This window comes from Sphaerodactylus townsendi, linkage group LG06 (genome assembly GCF_021028975.2).
Source record: "Sphaerodactylus townsendi isolate TG3544 linkage group LG06, MPM_Stown_v2.3, whole genome shotgun sequence".
In the NCBI taxonomy this organism is placed as follows: Eukaryota; Metazoa; Chordata; class Lepidosauria; order Squamata; family Sphaerodactylidae; genus Sphaerodactylus; species Sphaerodactylus townsendi.
Genome location: NC_059430.1, coordinates 24,686,309 through 24,702,343, shown reverse-complemented (window position 1 = coordinate 24,702,343; position 16,035 = coordinate 24,686,309). Strand labels below are relative to the sequence as shown.

The 16,035-nt window shown below is 41.8% G+C and overlaps 1 protein-coding gene across 9 annotated transcripts in view; it reads left to right on the top strand.

Moving 5' to 3' along the window:
* Positions 1-16,035, top strand: part of ERC1 (ELKS/RAB6-interacting/CAST family member 1) — a 214,022-nt gene that overhangs the window by 106,166 nt on the left and 91,821 nt on the right. For all 9 annotated transcript variants that reach the window (XM_048499842.1, XM_048499841.1, XM_048499840.1 and 6 more), the window contains one exon: positions 11,514-11,674. In XM_048499842.1, the coding sequence (XP_048355799.1) occupies positions 11,514-11,674 (161 nt within the window). The remainder of the gene's footprint in view (positions 1-11,513; positions 11,675-16,035) is intronic.

Sequence of the window (16,035 nt, the reverse complement as noted above, 5' to 3'; positions counted from 1 at the left end):
GCAATCTAATTCATTATTTTTGTTCCTTTAAAAAAATTAGTGGTGGTTGAGACAGGAATCTTCTTGGCAGTATTCTTAGTGGAAATCATTCTTTTATAGTCACTTGAAGCTTTCTGAAGCATGTTCAGCATTAGTTGTGCAGATTGTGGTGTGATTTGTATATTTTTGGATGGATGTTGTATTCTCAACCTGTCTACGGAAGGTGAAAATTGCATGTATTTATTGCTTTTAAATAATTATTTAACACTTTTCTCCCCAATGGGAGCACAGAGGGTCTTACAATGTCTTTCTAGGCTCCTCTGTTTTATCCTCACACAGCAACTGTATGAGGCAGTTTAGGTTAAGAAAGTATGTTCACCCCAAGGTTACCTCCATGGCCGAATGGGGATTCATATCTGGGTCTCCCCAATCCTAGTGTGACACTCAAATTGTTTCACCACGCTGGCTTTTTTAATGCGCTCATATGTATGTTCAGAGTTGAAATAATATGCCATCAATTAATCAAATATCGCTTTAAAATTGTACTGAACTGGCTTTCTCAGTGACTTAGCAATCCTTCAATAACTCTCTGCCTTCTCTTGCAATACTTTGCATAGTTTGATAGTTTTGCAATAAGGTGTTGTTCCTAGTGAAGGGAATGTATCAATTATTCCTGCTCGTCACTTTGAGAAAAATGAAGTTTTGTAAGATATAGGAGATTGTCTTAATTTGTTTTGCAAGGAGCGTTCCTTGAAAATTCAGAGTGAAACCACTAAAATTAAGGTGGTTGTTTGGATTCTGTGTTTTAAGAAAGTCTTCTATGGCCCAGTTCAGATGGGGGTGCAGATCTGCTCATAGAGGTGGTGCAGGCCTACACCAGCAGATTTGCCCTCCCCAGGGCACTTACCCCAGTGGAGGGGCAAACAAACTGGCCTGCAGTTGCCACGGGCCTCCCCCTGCAAGATGCTCAGATGCGGTGCTGAGCACAGCATTAGTGTTCCAACATCACTGCCAGGCCTGTTGGCATGGCTGATGATAGAGCTGATGTTAGTCAGCTTCTACCCAGACTTTGTGGTTAGTTACACTGCAGCCCAGGGCTCTGACAGTGACGCAAGTCCTTGTAGCCTTATGGAGGGCTTTTCTGTGGCAGGGAATATGTTTTCTTTTCTACCTTCCTGCACCACCAAAAAGCCCTCTGGAAGTGGTAGAGCGGCATGGCGGCAGTGCCATCCCCACCCATCCGGGGCTCTGGATTGGGCTGTCTGTTAAAATTGTTACATCAGTCCTAGACTTATGTAGTTTTGTGCTTGTCGTAAATGTACAAATTCTTAAGTTGACCAATCTGCTTTTAATTGCATGCTTTCCCCTTTTTTCTATTTGCCTTGCTTTCCGCCATTCTGCTTCCCATTGCCTGTTGAAGCTGCTAAAGGAAAGAATGTATGAGATCAATCATTTAGACTTTAAATGGCTCAAGGTATGAGGAAGTCTCGTTTGTGTTTGCCTTCTCCCTCCCCATCTTTCCTACTGTAACTTTTGTAGACCAACCTTCTATGGCCCTGTTTTGTTGTCTTTCCTTTTCCTTGTGGCCGTTGTGATCTGTGGTGTCAGTGGGTAACTTGTGGCAGATTCCAAACACACGTAAATATTAACTCTTCACCATTACTCCACCCTAAGCCATCAAAGACCATCTAGTTCAGTCCTGTTTCACCAGCTGAGTAGCAAATGGAAGAAAATGTGTCTAATCCATTTCAAAGCTTGCCTTGGGAATATCAGTATAAAGGCAGCCTTTCAAGTGGAGTACTACTCAAGAACCAAAATCCTTTGAAAAGTATGGGTGTTCTTAGCTGTCTGCCCCACTGATCAAAATTTGGTCTTGTCAATTAATCAGGCCTTTAAGGGATGATCTCTGAGGAAGTGAGACAGTGGCGGCAGCACCCACTCCTTTCTTCTCACCATAAGTCTGCCACAAGATAAGAGTGTGCCAATCCCAGAAGCTTCCCCTGTGTCCACAAACTGCTCTGAATGAGGGTGCAGGAGAGCCCCCTCTCTCCTTCAGAATCCAAGATAAGCAGAGCAGTCATGTTGTCCACATCAGAAGAATAATATGTGAACTGAGGTACAAAACTGCCCTTATTCAAATACACCAATAAAATACTTTTTTAAAAAAAGTCTGGTAAGTTGTATTCTGTATACAGATCGACTGGCTTCTTGGAGCGGGGATTGTTTTTTAGAATACTGTTGCTTTTCATTGGGACACTTACAAATGTGAAGTCTTGTTCCCAGAAGTACCATATATACTCGCGCATAAGTCGAGGTTTTCAGCCTTTTTTTTAGGCTGAAAAATGCCCCCCTCGACTTATACGCAGGTCCCACTTACAGGTAATTCTTGTGTGGTGTTCCCCCTGTCCTGCCTTCTTCTCTGCCGCCCCCCTTTCAGCCACTTTCTGTGCCGCCAGGCCCCCTCACTAACTCACCGTTTCTTTCCTTTCCCGCCAGACACAGGCTTAGTTTAAGAGAAGCTGCCTGTCGGGCAGCCTGTATCTATGGTTTTCTTAAAAGGGCAATGCTCCAAAGATTGCTTAAGCAACCTTTGGAGCATTGCCCTTTTAAGATAACTATAGAGTCAGGCTGCCCGACAGACAGCTTCTCTGAAATTAAGCCTTAGCCTTTGTCTGCTTTGCTGTCTCCTGTCTTCTTCTCTGCTGCCCATTTTCAGCTGCTTTCTGTGCCTCGTTCTCCTCTGCCTTTTCCTCCACCACCTCCCATCCCGTTCACTCTCCACGGCCCCTAGCTTATTCCCTCTCCCCAGACCCACCTCGCCCCTCCTTAAAAAGCCTCCCAAAGGCTTCTGGGGTGCTTCTTTCCCCTAACTGCGGCTCCTTTGCCTGCTCAGCGGCCCACCTCCCCATGGACTTTTCCCACCCTTGACTTATATGCGAGTCAGTAAGGTTTCCCAGTTCTTCAAGGCACAATTAGGTGCCTCGACTTATACTCGGGTCGACTTATACGTGAGTATATACGGGTAATGCAAATTAACAGCTGGAGGTATTGTGAAGCTTTCCAGTGGGCTTCTAGTTGCCTAGTTAACTTTGCCCACACGTTAGTCTATCTGCTGCATGTTTGGCTGCCATCTTTCACATGGAGCAGTGATTATAACTTGGATGAAAATGTCAGAGTTGTAGTAAAATAAGCTGCTACTTTAGCCACAGGGCAGCATTATCCAACTAGTGATCCAGGAGCAGGAAAGGATTGAAAACAGTTCTTACTAGTTACAATGTTTGGTGCCAATATATAGACCTATGTAAAAGCCAGGAGTTCAGTTGCTTAGTTCTTCATTTTCCCATGGCCTGGTTCAAATGTCTGGTGGATTAGAGACCACAGAGCAGCTCCTTTTTCTTTTCAGGAACACTTCTCCCATGCCAGCAAGGCTGTGTCTGTTATTTGCATGGCTTCCTTCACTTTCCAGCTGTTTTAACAAGCTACAGCTGCAAGTCTTCCTCGTCAGGTCTGGCAACTTAGTCCGACTTGAAAAAATTGATTCCTATTTGCATCCAGGGTAGGAATTTAGCTTTTTTATACTTTACACAGAAGCAAGAAATATACAAGTTGTTATACTGTCTCACTATGAAGGTTGCTCTGGTAGCATATTTCCCTACATACACGTCTACACCTATATTGGCATGTTTAAGCAGGAAAGACTTAGTTGCTGTAGAGGAAATTGCCATTTTTTTTAGTGTATTAAATATTTATATTTTTTCTTTGTGCACTCTGTACTGCACCAAAAAAAGGTACCCATAATTTCTGTATCAAGCAAATCATCTCACCCCAGCCCATTTCTGGCAGACAAATGGTACCACTGAAATGTTTGCTGTTTCTCTAATAGCTTATTTGTGTCTGCCTCGCTTTTATTGTGATCCTTATATGTTAGTTCCAACCGAGTGAACAGGCATTTTTTACTAACATTGTTTATCTATCTGAAGAGTCTAGTTGTAGATTTCAATACAGGTTGGATTGTAACTGGCCCCCTAGACCATATACATTTTGATATTCCTGACCAAGCTGGTCCTGCTGTTTACATGTCCATGGGAGGTAAAAAAAAAAAAAACAAAGAAACTTAGATTAACAATGTGTTTAGTTTCAGAAAACTCTCTTTGTCCTTCGTCTTAGGTCCAGATGTCAAGCTATATCTGTCATGTGATTACCATGGGGCTTGCAGCAGTACAACACTGTGAGTTCCTCTGGGGCCCATTTCAGATTGGGGCTGCAGTGTGGGTGGAAGAAAGGTTCCCGTCCTCCCTCCATTTCCCCAACTTGAAACGATCTTGTGGGGTATTATTTGTCTGGTCAGAGGGACTGCACATGCATTGAATGCTTCCATATGCATTTCCCCAATGAGGCAAATAATGTTCCTGGAACAATTTTGAGTGGGGAAAACAGCACAGGGAGAAGCGGGAGCCCTCCCTCTCCCCATAACACTGTCCTGATCTTAATCTGGGCCCTTAAGTGCCTTTAAATTAAGAGTGAATGAGAGACTCACAGGTAATCATTTAGTATGCATAATTTTTAGGTTGACCTTTAGTGATCCATCTTGATATGTGAAATAAACTTGTAGCCAATTAGCTAAGAAGTATTTTTTTCCGGAAAAAAATTAACCGTAGTGGCCAATCCTTGTGCCTAGAATCAGTAGCGGAGCACTACTTAGCTAGAAATATTAGGGTGAGGAGATTACTCCCCATGCTAAAAGTTTCTTCTTTATTTCCATAATGTTTTTGACAATTAAATGAACTGAAGTTGAGCTGTGGATTGTTCTTTAATGTGGCTCACCCACCTTTCCCACGAATAGAATGTTGACCACCAGGCAGTAGTTGTTTAGGTTGTTTGGATCCATGGATGCTTGCTTCAGGAGGGGTCTCATAATTGCCTGTTTCAAGGCAGTTGGGACTACACCCTCCTGCGGAGAGCATTTATTACCTCACAGACTCAATCAGTGAATCTAGTCTGGCATAATACTGTGAGCCACAAGGCAAGAGTTGAGCCTAGATACTGTGGGCCCCACACTTCTAAGTGGTTTGTTCACTTCATTAGGGTTCATCAACTGAAATTTGTCTGTACAATTAGGACCATCCTGCAGTCCAGTAGTGTCCTGAGATAGAACCCAACCTGTGGCATCTAAATTGAGGCTGATATGAGCAATTAAACTCAACACGCACTTCAAGGAAATCACAGCTGATCTGTATATTTTCTGGGTCAATGCTCTCCAAGGACTCTAATTGAAGTCCTTTCATGACCCAGAAAAGCTCCTCTGCATGGTGCAGCAGAGAAATAATCACACTTTGCTGCTGCCACTACCACAGAGCAGGCACAATAACATGCTCTCACTTGTGTTTGGTCATATTCACAAAGTTTTTCTCCACTTGCACTCTGATAGTCTGCCCAACCATTTCATTATATCTGGTTCCTCAGTAAACCAAAGACATTATGCTCTGAAGTCTTTGGACCATGTGGTTGGATACAGGTCACTCAGTTAGAATATAGCCCTCCAGAAGTACCTAGAAGTAGGTAGATGTGTTAATCTGGTAGCAAGGATATACACTTTTCATGACGGCTAAGATGGGCTTGCAAACAATGTCTTATGAAATCTCAATAGCGTTCAGAGTGTTCAATAGTACATGTACCCTTCCCCATGACCAGCAGTGTTTCTCTATACCCAGTTTTACAATGAATAATGAGCAGCTACATTTCTTCTTTATTTAAGCTATTTCTGGTTGGTGTTGCCAGTCTTAATATATCAAACACACAAGCATTTATATATATAGGTATTCATAGTCAAAATCAGAATGCTGCTAGCAGCTCTGTTACTAGGAAAGCAAGTGTTTTCTTTTTTAAATGCATTAAAAGAAGACAGGATACCAGTATTTAGTAACTCAGAGATCATTCTTCATCAGTGTGTCTTGAGCTACCAACACTGTGCGGTCTTTCAGTTTAAAGTTTCAGAATAGCTGGTTGGATATTCGTTAGCATAGGATGAAAGCTGCTAAAAATGTATTTGCTGGAAGCAGTTGAGAAATGTATTGGCTGTAATATTTGACAGCATCTAAAACATATTAACACTTTCTTAGAAAAACAGGATTTGCAGTGGAATTATAATTCATTTTTTGTTAATCTGTGTAAAGATTTTTATTAGCTTGTGATTTTAAGTAAACCATCTGGCCATGCTTGGCACTTCATACAATGTGTTTTTCCACTGTAATGTGGAACTTGGACAATTAGACTGCATATTTGAGCTCAGCCTGAGCATATACATTTTGCATCCAATCTAGTCATAGAAATTGGGTCTGTTGGTTTCTCCTTGATAGGCACAAGCAGGGCTCCCTTGCCATGGTTGCTTACTTCTCCCCATACACAAGCACATCAAAAAAGCTGTGCTCATTCCAGGTACAAACAAACGGTGTTTGGCATCTGAATGTAGTCTTTCCATTCTTGGGAATCTGCAGTGATCTATAGAACCCCCCAAAATTCCCTCATGTAGCTAAGTAGCTTGTAAGGATGACAGATTTTTAAAGTACCTTCTGCTTCTGAGAACCAGGAGCTTGAGTGGTGACACTTAGGATGAATATGCCAAGGTTCTTCATATAAGTGATTGAATAATAGTTTAATGATATTAGGCTCAGAGGAATTTGGTTCATTCACATTGAAGGAGGGCCACAGGTAGAGGCTAGGGTTGCCTGGTCCTAGGGCCGGAGTAAGGGGGAACTACGCCCAGGACACTTGTGTACCCTGTGCCCCCGCCCCGGAACGCCCTTGCCCCAGAAAAGCCTCGCCACACCCCTACAATGGTGCATGCCCGGTGCGTCATGGACTCCCCCCCACCCTCTTGGCGCTACGGTACTGCCTGCCCCCCCCCCCCCCAGCCACTGGCAGGGGATGGCAGGATAGGCTTCCCAGATCCAGGTTGGGAAACTCCTGGAGATTTGGGAATATAACCTGGGGAGGACTGGGACTTCAGAGGTGTACAATGCCATAGAGTCCACCATCCAAAGCAGCCATTTTCCCCAGGGGAACTGATCTCTGTAGCATTGAGATGAGCTATAATTCTGGTGAATCCCCAGATGCCACCTGTCGGCAGGCATCACTGTCAGAGACACAGCAAGCTGATGTGTCATGAATTAGATAAGCCTTGTTTGATCAGGTCAACTAATGAATAGAAATATTGTGGAATGAGCAAGATTTTTCTCTGCATCAATCAGACACATTTATTAAATGGGTTGATTGTTTTGAACTTGATATCTGTAGTTATGGGCTTTGAAGAAGCCCAGTGGATCATATAGTTGAATCCTCCTCTCTGAGTCATCCTGTCAGATAGAAAATTCAGCAGACACCATAGGTAGATTTATTTACTTGCTAAAATGCTGTTATAATCAAAATTAATCTGATTTTCCTGTGATGGGCTTCCATATACTGTTCTTGTTCAATTCTCAGCTTTGTCCCTCCTCCTTTTTCAAATCTGGTCAGTTTTTTACAGACTGTTATATGCTCAGTGTCGACTTAAGCAAAACATACTAGTATCTAAGCATTTCTCACAAGATTTCCATCTTAAATCTCTTTTATAATTCTGGTAGTACTGAATCCCATTCCAACTTGTCAACATCTTTCTTTATTTAATCTGTAGTACTTTAGATGAATAAATTCCAGCTTCACAGAAACTTGTATGTGGTGCTCCTGTTAATATGGCTAAAGTGCCATTTGTCTCAGAACATCAAGTTTTAGACTTGTGTTCATTTCTTTATATCCCATGACCCCTAAATGTGTCTGCTACTGATCCAGTTGTTTCCCCCCATATCTATCCTATACTTAGGCATTTAAATATATATTTTCAGTAAATAATGCCTTGTCCCAATCTACATTCATTTTAGGATTATCTCTGTTTCCAGTTTGAGATAATTTTAAGTCTGCATTTTCTCTGTATTTTGTATTATCTGAATTTGAAAAATGTAGTTTCCACTCCTCCATACAAGATATGAATGAAGCATTGAACCAAGAAAGCTGTTCCTGCTATGTTCCATACCAATCTTTGTAGTTCTTTCTGGCCCACTTATCTCAAGCTTTCCTTCAAGGATTTTGTGTAGGACTAATTCAGAAGCCTTTTTGAAGTCAAATACTCTCCTTCCTATTTCAACAAGTGTCTTTTATCAAAAAAAGAAAACCAGGTTTGCATGGTACGATTTCTCTTGGTAAACTCACATGGGCAGAGATTTGTGTGTATCTTCTCTAAGTATTTAAAGCCAACAATAAAACAAATTTTAATGCGCTCTACCAGTTTTGTAATTCCTGGGTTGTCTTCCCCCTTAAATCAGACAAGCTTCTCCAGTCTGCAGATATTACACCAGTTCCTCATGCATTGTCATATATGCACATATGGCCAGCTGTCTCCTTCAGGATCTATAGATAAATAAATGCTGTAAGTCCCCCAGGTGATATAATCCATATTGTTCAAGTATGCTTGGACATGCTCCTAGGTTGTTCTGAACTATATTTTCCCACTTCTTATGATTAGTTTTCCTGAATAACTATTGTATCACAGCTGTGTAAAACTAAAACAAGGTATGGTATAGCTGAACTTTAAAAAAAAAAAAATCAGTGGCAGTCTTTCTGGCACCCCACACAGGTACTTTGTTATCTAATATGTTTACTAAAACCTGTGCTTCTAATATGTCTTACTGGTTGCAGCTTTTTTAAAACTTTATTTTGGGCTTGTATCCCACCCTACCTTAGCTGAAGGCTGGGCTTACATACAAACAATACGCAATATAATAAAATTCTGCCCAATAATAATTAAAACCCAACACTTAACATAGAATTTAAAAACCTTTGGCATCAGTAAAATTTCCAAGTAAGTTTTCCAGTGGGGGGGAGATCATGTAGTAGAAAAACCAACCAAGCTGAAAACTAAGTCTCCTATCTCCAGAACCTAAAAAGGGAGAAAGAGGAAAAAATAATTTTTAAAATTACCTAAAAAGGAGGGAGGGGGAAGGAAGGCCACCAAGATGGTAGAACCGTAGCTGCCTCAACCATAGGCCTGGTGGAACATCTCTGTCTTATAGGTCCTATGGAACTGCACTATATCCCACAGGGCCCAGGTCTCAGGTGACAGAGAGTTCCACCAAACAGGGCCACGACTGAGAATGTGCCCTGGTTGAGGGCAGCCAGATGTCTTTTGAACGCTCTCCGAGGGTGATATTGGGAGATACAGTCCCATGATACAAGGGCCTCAGACCACTCAGGGCTCTAAAGGTTAATGTCAGAACCTTAAACTTGATCCAAAATTCAACTGGTAACTAGTACAACTGGCATAGCACAAGAGAAATGTGCTAGCAGAGTTCCCTATAAGGACCCTTGCCGCTTCATTCTGGACGAGTTGTAGTTTTCAGAGCAGCCTCAAGAGAACCCCAGTGTAGAACTCCAGTGTAGAACGAATTATGGTAATCCAGCTGGAGGTGACCATTGCATGGATCGTTGTGGCTAGGTTAGAGAGGGACAGACAGGGAAGCTAGGTGCCTCACCTGGCAAAGATGGTAGAAAGCCAATTTGGCTGTACATGCAACTGGGGCCTCTGTATGTAGGGAGGCATCCAAGATCACACCCAGGCTACAGACCAAAGGTGAAGGTGCTAATGTCACCTCCTCCAATGACAGTAAACAACCCCACTCTGACCCAGCCACAGGACCTCCATCTTCAATGGATTTAGTTTCAGTCTGTTCGGATGCAACTGCTTCACCACAGCTCCCAGACATTCGGCCAGATTTTCTGGGGTGGTGTCCAGCCTGTCTCCCATCAATAGATAAGCTGATGGCACACTGATGGCACCCCAGTTCGAAACTCCAGACCAGCTGGGCAAGGGGTTGCATGTAGACAAATAACATTGGAAAAAGGATTGCCTCCTGAGGCATCCCGCAATCTACAGGAAAATTTGTCCTCGATCTCTGAGAAATTATGACTCTCCATGGTCTTTAAACTGGAGATATCAAGGACTAAACCTGGGCAAAGCAGATGATCTGCCCTCAAACACAGCCTCTCAGCCAACCATGGCTTATGTCAATCCCTTGATTGTTATCACGTAAGACTGTTGCATAGTAAAACACATGTTCCTGACAATTAAAATGATGGAGTTCATGGATAGATCATTGCTTGTGAGACACATATTGTCTTATTCAGAAGACACCAAGCTGTACCTCCGCTATTCTATATGTGTGACCATGCTGAATGTCAGCAGGTCCTTCTCTGGGTCCTTAAAGAACAAAAATAGAAGACACAGGCTCTTTTACATGTCTCCTGCTACTTCTAACGAAGCAAAGTAACCCTTTCAGCCACAACCATTGAATTAATTGAGTAGTGACTAATCTTACAGTGTGTCATTAATTGAGGCTGAAGTTGCTGGTTCAGATAGGGCTTGTACAGCAAGGCAGTGAAGGGCCAGATCCTAATCACTTTGTGAAGATACCTGTAGCAGTACATTACTGAAGCTTAATTGGATTTACTTAACATTTCAGTTTACTTTGAAATGTTTCCTGGGTTTTTTAAATCACTGAAATGTAAATGTGTTAAGATTTTTTTCTCTGAAGTATCCAACAATGCTTTGCTGTGCCCAGTTGGGACCAAATGGGAGTACAATGTGACTGGAAATACAAATATCTAAGGCACATTACCTATTCCATGAAGCTTACTGGGCCAGCACTATCTCTCAGCTTAACATACTTCACAAGGTAGCTGTGAGAAGAAGATAGGAAAAGGAGTACTGTGCTTGCTTCTCTGAACTCTGGGAAAGAAGACTGGAATAAAAATGCAGAACCTACCATTGGCGTATACATTTGTCGCATGATCATCTAAAAGCTGCTGTTTTAGCTGTTTGTACAAATTAATCAAGCTGCAGTTAAGTTGTCTTAATTAAGTTAACTGTTTTGTGATACTCTCATACTCTCCCAAAATTACAGTTGATCTCCGGGTGACAGAGATCAGTTCCCCTGGAGAAAATAGCTGCTTTGGATAGTGGACTCTATCGCCTTACATCCTGCTGAGCCCCCTCCCCAAACCATGCCATCCCCTGGCTCCAATAATTTCCAGTTGTTTCACAGTCCAGATCTGGCAACCCATATAATGTTGCTGAAATGCTGACCTTGACTGTTTCAACATCAGGTTTCATCCACTGTCAAAGTTTTAGTGTGACTGCCTATTTGTAAATTGTAAATTCTGTGTAGATTATTTAATTGCTACCAATAAAGTGACATACTGCACTAAATTACCACAGGTGTACTAGTGGTGTTTTGAAGTCTGCTTTTCATTCATGGAAATAGTAATCCTTATTGATATCAACACATAGGGTAAGATCAGAATTCAGAGAGGCACTAAATCTATGGGGAAATGGATTGTTGCATAACTCTTGTCCCTGGTTTCCTTTTTTATCACTGAGGTCGAAGCAGTTCAGTGGCTGTGGTGCATAACAAACTTTTTTTTTAATTGCATGTGTTCTCTTCCCTTAGGTAGAAGAGCTGATGATGGCTATGGAGAAAGTGAAACAAGAACTGGAATCTATGAAAGCGAAGCTCTCCTGTACCCAACAATCTCTGGCTGAGAAAGAAACCCACTTGACCAACTTGCGGGCTGAAAGGAGGAAACATTTGGAAGAGGTTCTAGAGATGAAGTAAGTTTCTTAATTCATTGAAATAACCAATAACGTTTTATTCTCTGTTTGAGTCATTATTGAAAGGTAACTTTCCCCACCAATACCATTGTTTTTCTCCAGATTTTAAGGACCATTGCTGAAAATTGCATGGTGTCAGCCACAGAGGATTCTTGTAGGAATCTGATTTCCCTACTACCACCATCTCATATTTTCATTACATTCACACAAACTGTTAGTACTAATCTTGGTATTACATAGTTTTCCTGAGATTTTCAAATTCATAGACAGCGGCCCTGTTTGCATTTAAGAGCACAGATGGCAATTCAGAGGAGGCATGCATCAGTTAGGAGGGAAAGGATAGTGTTGCAGTTGCAGAAAGCACAGTTTCAAGTTCTGATTTCCCATTTTAATTTGCCCATTAATTCCTATATACTTGGAAGTGAGTCCCATTGATTTACTTGGAAGTAAATCAATTAGCAACCTTCAGAGACAGAGAGAGCTATCTGTTTAGCGCTGCATTGGCTAGCCCTGCCAACAGATCATTAGTAGCACTATTAGTTGTTTAGCTATCCCTGAAGAGAAGGAACATTTTTATTGGCACAGCTAACAATGATTTTGGTTTGGTGAGCCATTATTTATATTCAGCTTTCCTGTTAACATCATTGCTTTTTGAGGAAAAGAGGGGGAAGAGAGAAATTATGATAGGAAAAAAACCGCCTATATATGTTGGAGAGACATTTTTGAGTCTTAGAGATGGAGCCTGAACTGGCTCAGGCTTCCAAGTTTTTATATTCAGCAACCTAATACCTGGCAATGAGACACTGAGAGTCTGCTTTCTTTTACAAAACAAAAAAAACCCCACACTTTTTATTTTTAATGCCAAAAAAAAAATTGAGCCATAAATTTGCCTGCCTTGAGAGGTGGTTTGTTGGGGGAGGGGAAGAATAACTCTTAAAGCAGGAGTCCAAAGCTGTTTGAGATATATCTTTATAATCCATGCTCCAGCTATGCATTTGCCTGCTAAATTGCTCTGCCAAACCTTCTTATTAAAATGTATACATATATGCAGCCTGCATTGTATATCCTGGAATGTTTTTGAACTTGGATCTCTGGAGCGTGTAATAAAATCATGACTCTTCAGTGAAAACGTGTTATTAACTAGTTAGTTTTAGGGAATAGATATACATCTGAAACTTAAGACTTGCCAAGGCGTAAACCCAAAAACGTTTGGGAAATGTTATAAAATCTTTCTGTTTGGGCTGGTTTTAGTGGCCAGAACAAATATAAACTGAACATATATTTTAGACGTCTGTTTGGATTGTTACCCTTCCACAGTGGAGCAAATCCTTTGCCCCTATGAATCAGAACTGACAATAGATATAAATCACATGATATTTACTAACTCTATACTAGTGCAAACTATTCCCTGTAAAAAATATTCAAGATAGTTGTGATGGTCAAGTCCCATTCCACTGACTGTAGTTTGTGGGGTGAAGGAAGAAAAGGAGGAGTGGAGAGATTGAATCTAGGAGTGAAGGAGGTTGAGTTGTAAGCTGACTAGAAAAAATATGATTTTTAACTGAGAATCTTGGAAGGATGAGGTGAGTTAAGGATCAAGAGTTCAAGAATTGAGAAATATATCCTGGTACATTGATCACTCCAATGTCATATAAAATTTTAAATTAAATTAAGGTTCTCTTTTTCGTTCATTGGTCTGTTGATTGAGAGTGAATTGTCTCAGTGGAGAAATCTATGAAATTAGTCAGGCCTTGAACCACGTGGTTGTGCAAAAAAGGCACCTGAATAGAATTGTCTTACAAATCACCTTTATGTATGTGTGTTTTGTTTTTTGATAATGTTCATATAACTAAATCCTGGTATGTATGCATAATCTCAAATCAATACTCTACAGACATACAGATATATCTTAAAATAAAGTTTGCTTTCAATTTCTTGAGTCATCTTGGTGTAGCGCTTCTAGATCCCAACACAAGCCAGTTCCTTCGACATTTCACCCAAAGGTTTATTGAAGGGACGCAGCCAGTGAACTAGAAGGACCGGGAGACCAATGGTGTTTGAAGCAGCTTCACACAGTCATGATACGGTGTGTTTTATTTTGGTTGTATAATACCATCTGCTTTAAGTGATCTACCCGCTGACATCACTGAAGTTAGACTGCCATTTTGTATCTTATACAGCTACAGGTATATCACTTTCTTTAAATATTTTATTTAGCAGTGATAGCAGCTCATTCAAAGATCCATGAATGTGTATAGGTCGGGGCTGTATATAAACCTAAATAAATACAATCCCAACCATACCCATTTATAGGAATAGAGATAGTAGATCAGTGATGGCAAACCTTTTTGAGACCGAGTGCCCAAATTGTAACCCAGAACCCACTTATTTATCACAAAATGGCAACGTGGCAATTTAACCTGAATAACCCCCTTGAGCAGGGGCCAGCCTGCTGTAGCCTCCAGCAAGTCCCACATGCATCTCTGCTGCCTCTCTCCCCCCTCCGCCCCCGGGCAGCAGCCACCTGGAGCACAGGCACCCGGCCCAGGCCAGCCTAGATGTGTGTGTGTGGGGGGGGGGTGATTTTCCCCCCACATGATAAACTCTGTGTGTGCGTGCCCACAGAGAGGACTCTGAGTGCCACCTCTGGCACCTGTGCCATAGGTTCGCCACCACTGTAGTAGATGGTATGAATGGCCCTCTTCCTTAACCCTGTGGAGCTATTGCTAGGCCCTCAGCTTGATAGGCTGATAGCCTGACTCAGTATAAGGTGGCATCGTGTATTCATATGACAAAGACTGGTCATCTGTATTCTAGTTTTGAGCTAGCTGTACTGTAAATTTGAATCTATGTGGTGTATTGTGGTAAGTGTGCAAAAGGGAAATCCGATCTCCGATAAAGTGCATGTAACTAAGAATCTTTTCATCCACCTGGACTGAAAGTTGTTGCGCTAGAATACGTTTTCTTTTGGCTATTAAAATGTGCATATTTAACCCAGGATCATTTGTTTTTACATTCCACCTTGTCTTTTAAGCCCTCCCCCCTCTTTTTGTACTAAGCAGTCTTCACATACCAAACCATGAGTTCTGTGGCTCACAGTTACATTACACTTCATGATAAAAATCTCTGTATCTCATTATGTCCTGAACTCCATGGTCCCTGAGAATAGCCCTATAGAGCGAATGCACTGTACTATCTAAATGAGCCATGACAGGCCTGGGAGCAAGACCAACGGCTGAAAAATGCACCAGGTGGTGTTATAAGGGTTTGTTCCACTCGGTAATTGCTCAGGCTGCTAATGCTGAAGGAGGAGTTGGGAGAGGAGGTTCTTTCAGCCATTCACTTCCTGAGGATTTAACTACACTATGTGCTTGTTTCCAGGGGGAGAGACTCTCCTCCTCCCACAGGACCCCCCCCCCCTTTTCTGGATCTGTTTTCTGTGAAGGCTGTATATGAACAGTTGGGACTGTGCTGCGAAACATGGTTCTCGTTTTTAGGACAACACTGGAAAAAGCTGGCACACCAATTCCAGTCACAGGTTGTTGAGAATAAAACCTCTCTTATAATGCTTTAATCTAGTTAAAAACTATAAATATTTAAAGTGGGTTGGAGGACCCTAGTCAGGAAACATTTTAACTAGAACAGATGTCTGCATTCCAGTCAGGTTTACAGAACTTCGGGGTCATTTTTCCTCTCATATTATTAGATTATAAAATGCTTATAGAAATGTGCTTGAAAAATCCCATCTGCTTGAGGGCCTTTATTTTTTCATGTAGAGTGCTGTGGTACCGGGTTTGGTACTGCTGCTGGCAGTCTGAAGAGTGCACACTGGGTGGGCATGTCTCCCTCTGTTTAATCCACCCTTTGTATGCAAAGAAACTTTGGAACACATGCAGTGTTTTCTGGGAGACAAACTGCATTTTCATCTGTTATTGAATAAAATGAAAGTAATAGAATTTACTTTTGCCTTGTCTTTCTTGTTAACTGTTCAGCTTTTTAACATATTTACATTCTCTAGCCGCTGGACCATAAGCGATTCTTCCCTTTGATTTCTCCTCATATGTATGACTCTTCTGTTCACCTGAACTGGTTGGAGGATCAGAGGGGGTTGCATAAATAAGGTGGAGTATTTGCCAGTCTTCATACGTTGGAGCATTGAATGGTATAGCCTAGGTCAGGGGTAGGGAACCTGCGGCTCTCCAGATGTTCAGGAACTACAATTCCCATCAGCCCCTACCAGCATGGCCAATTGGCCATGCTGACAGAGGCTGATGGGAATTGTAGTTCCTGAACATCTGGAGAGCCGCAGGTTCCCTACCCCTGGCCTAGGTGAGAATCTGGGAATATGTAGCTTGAAGAAA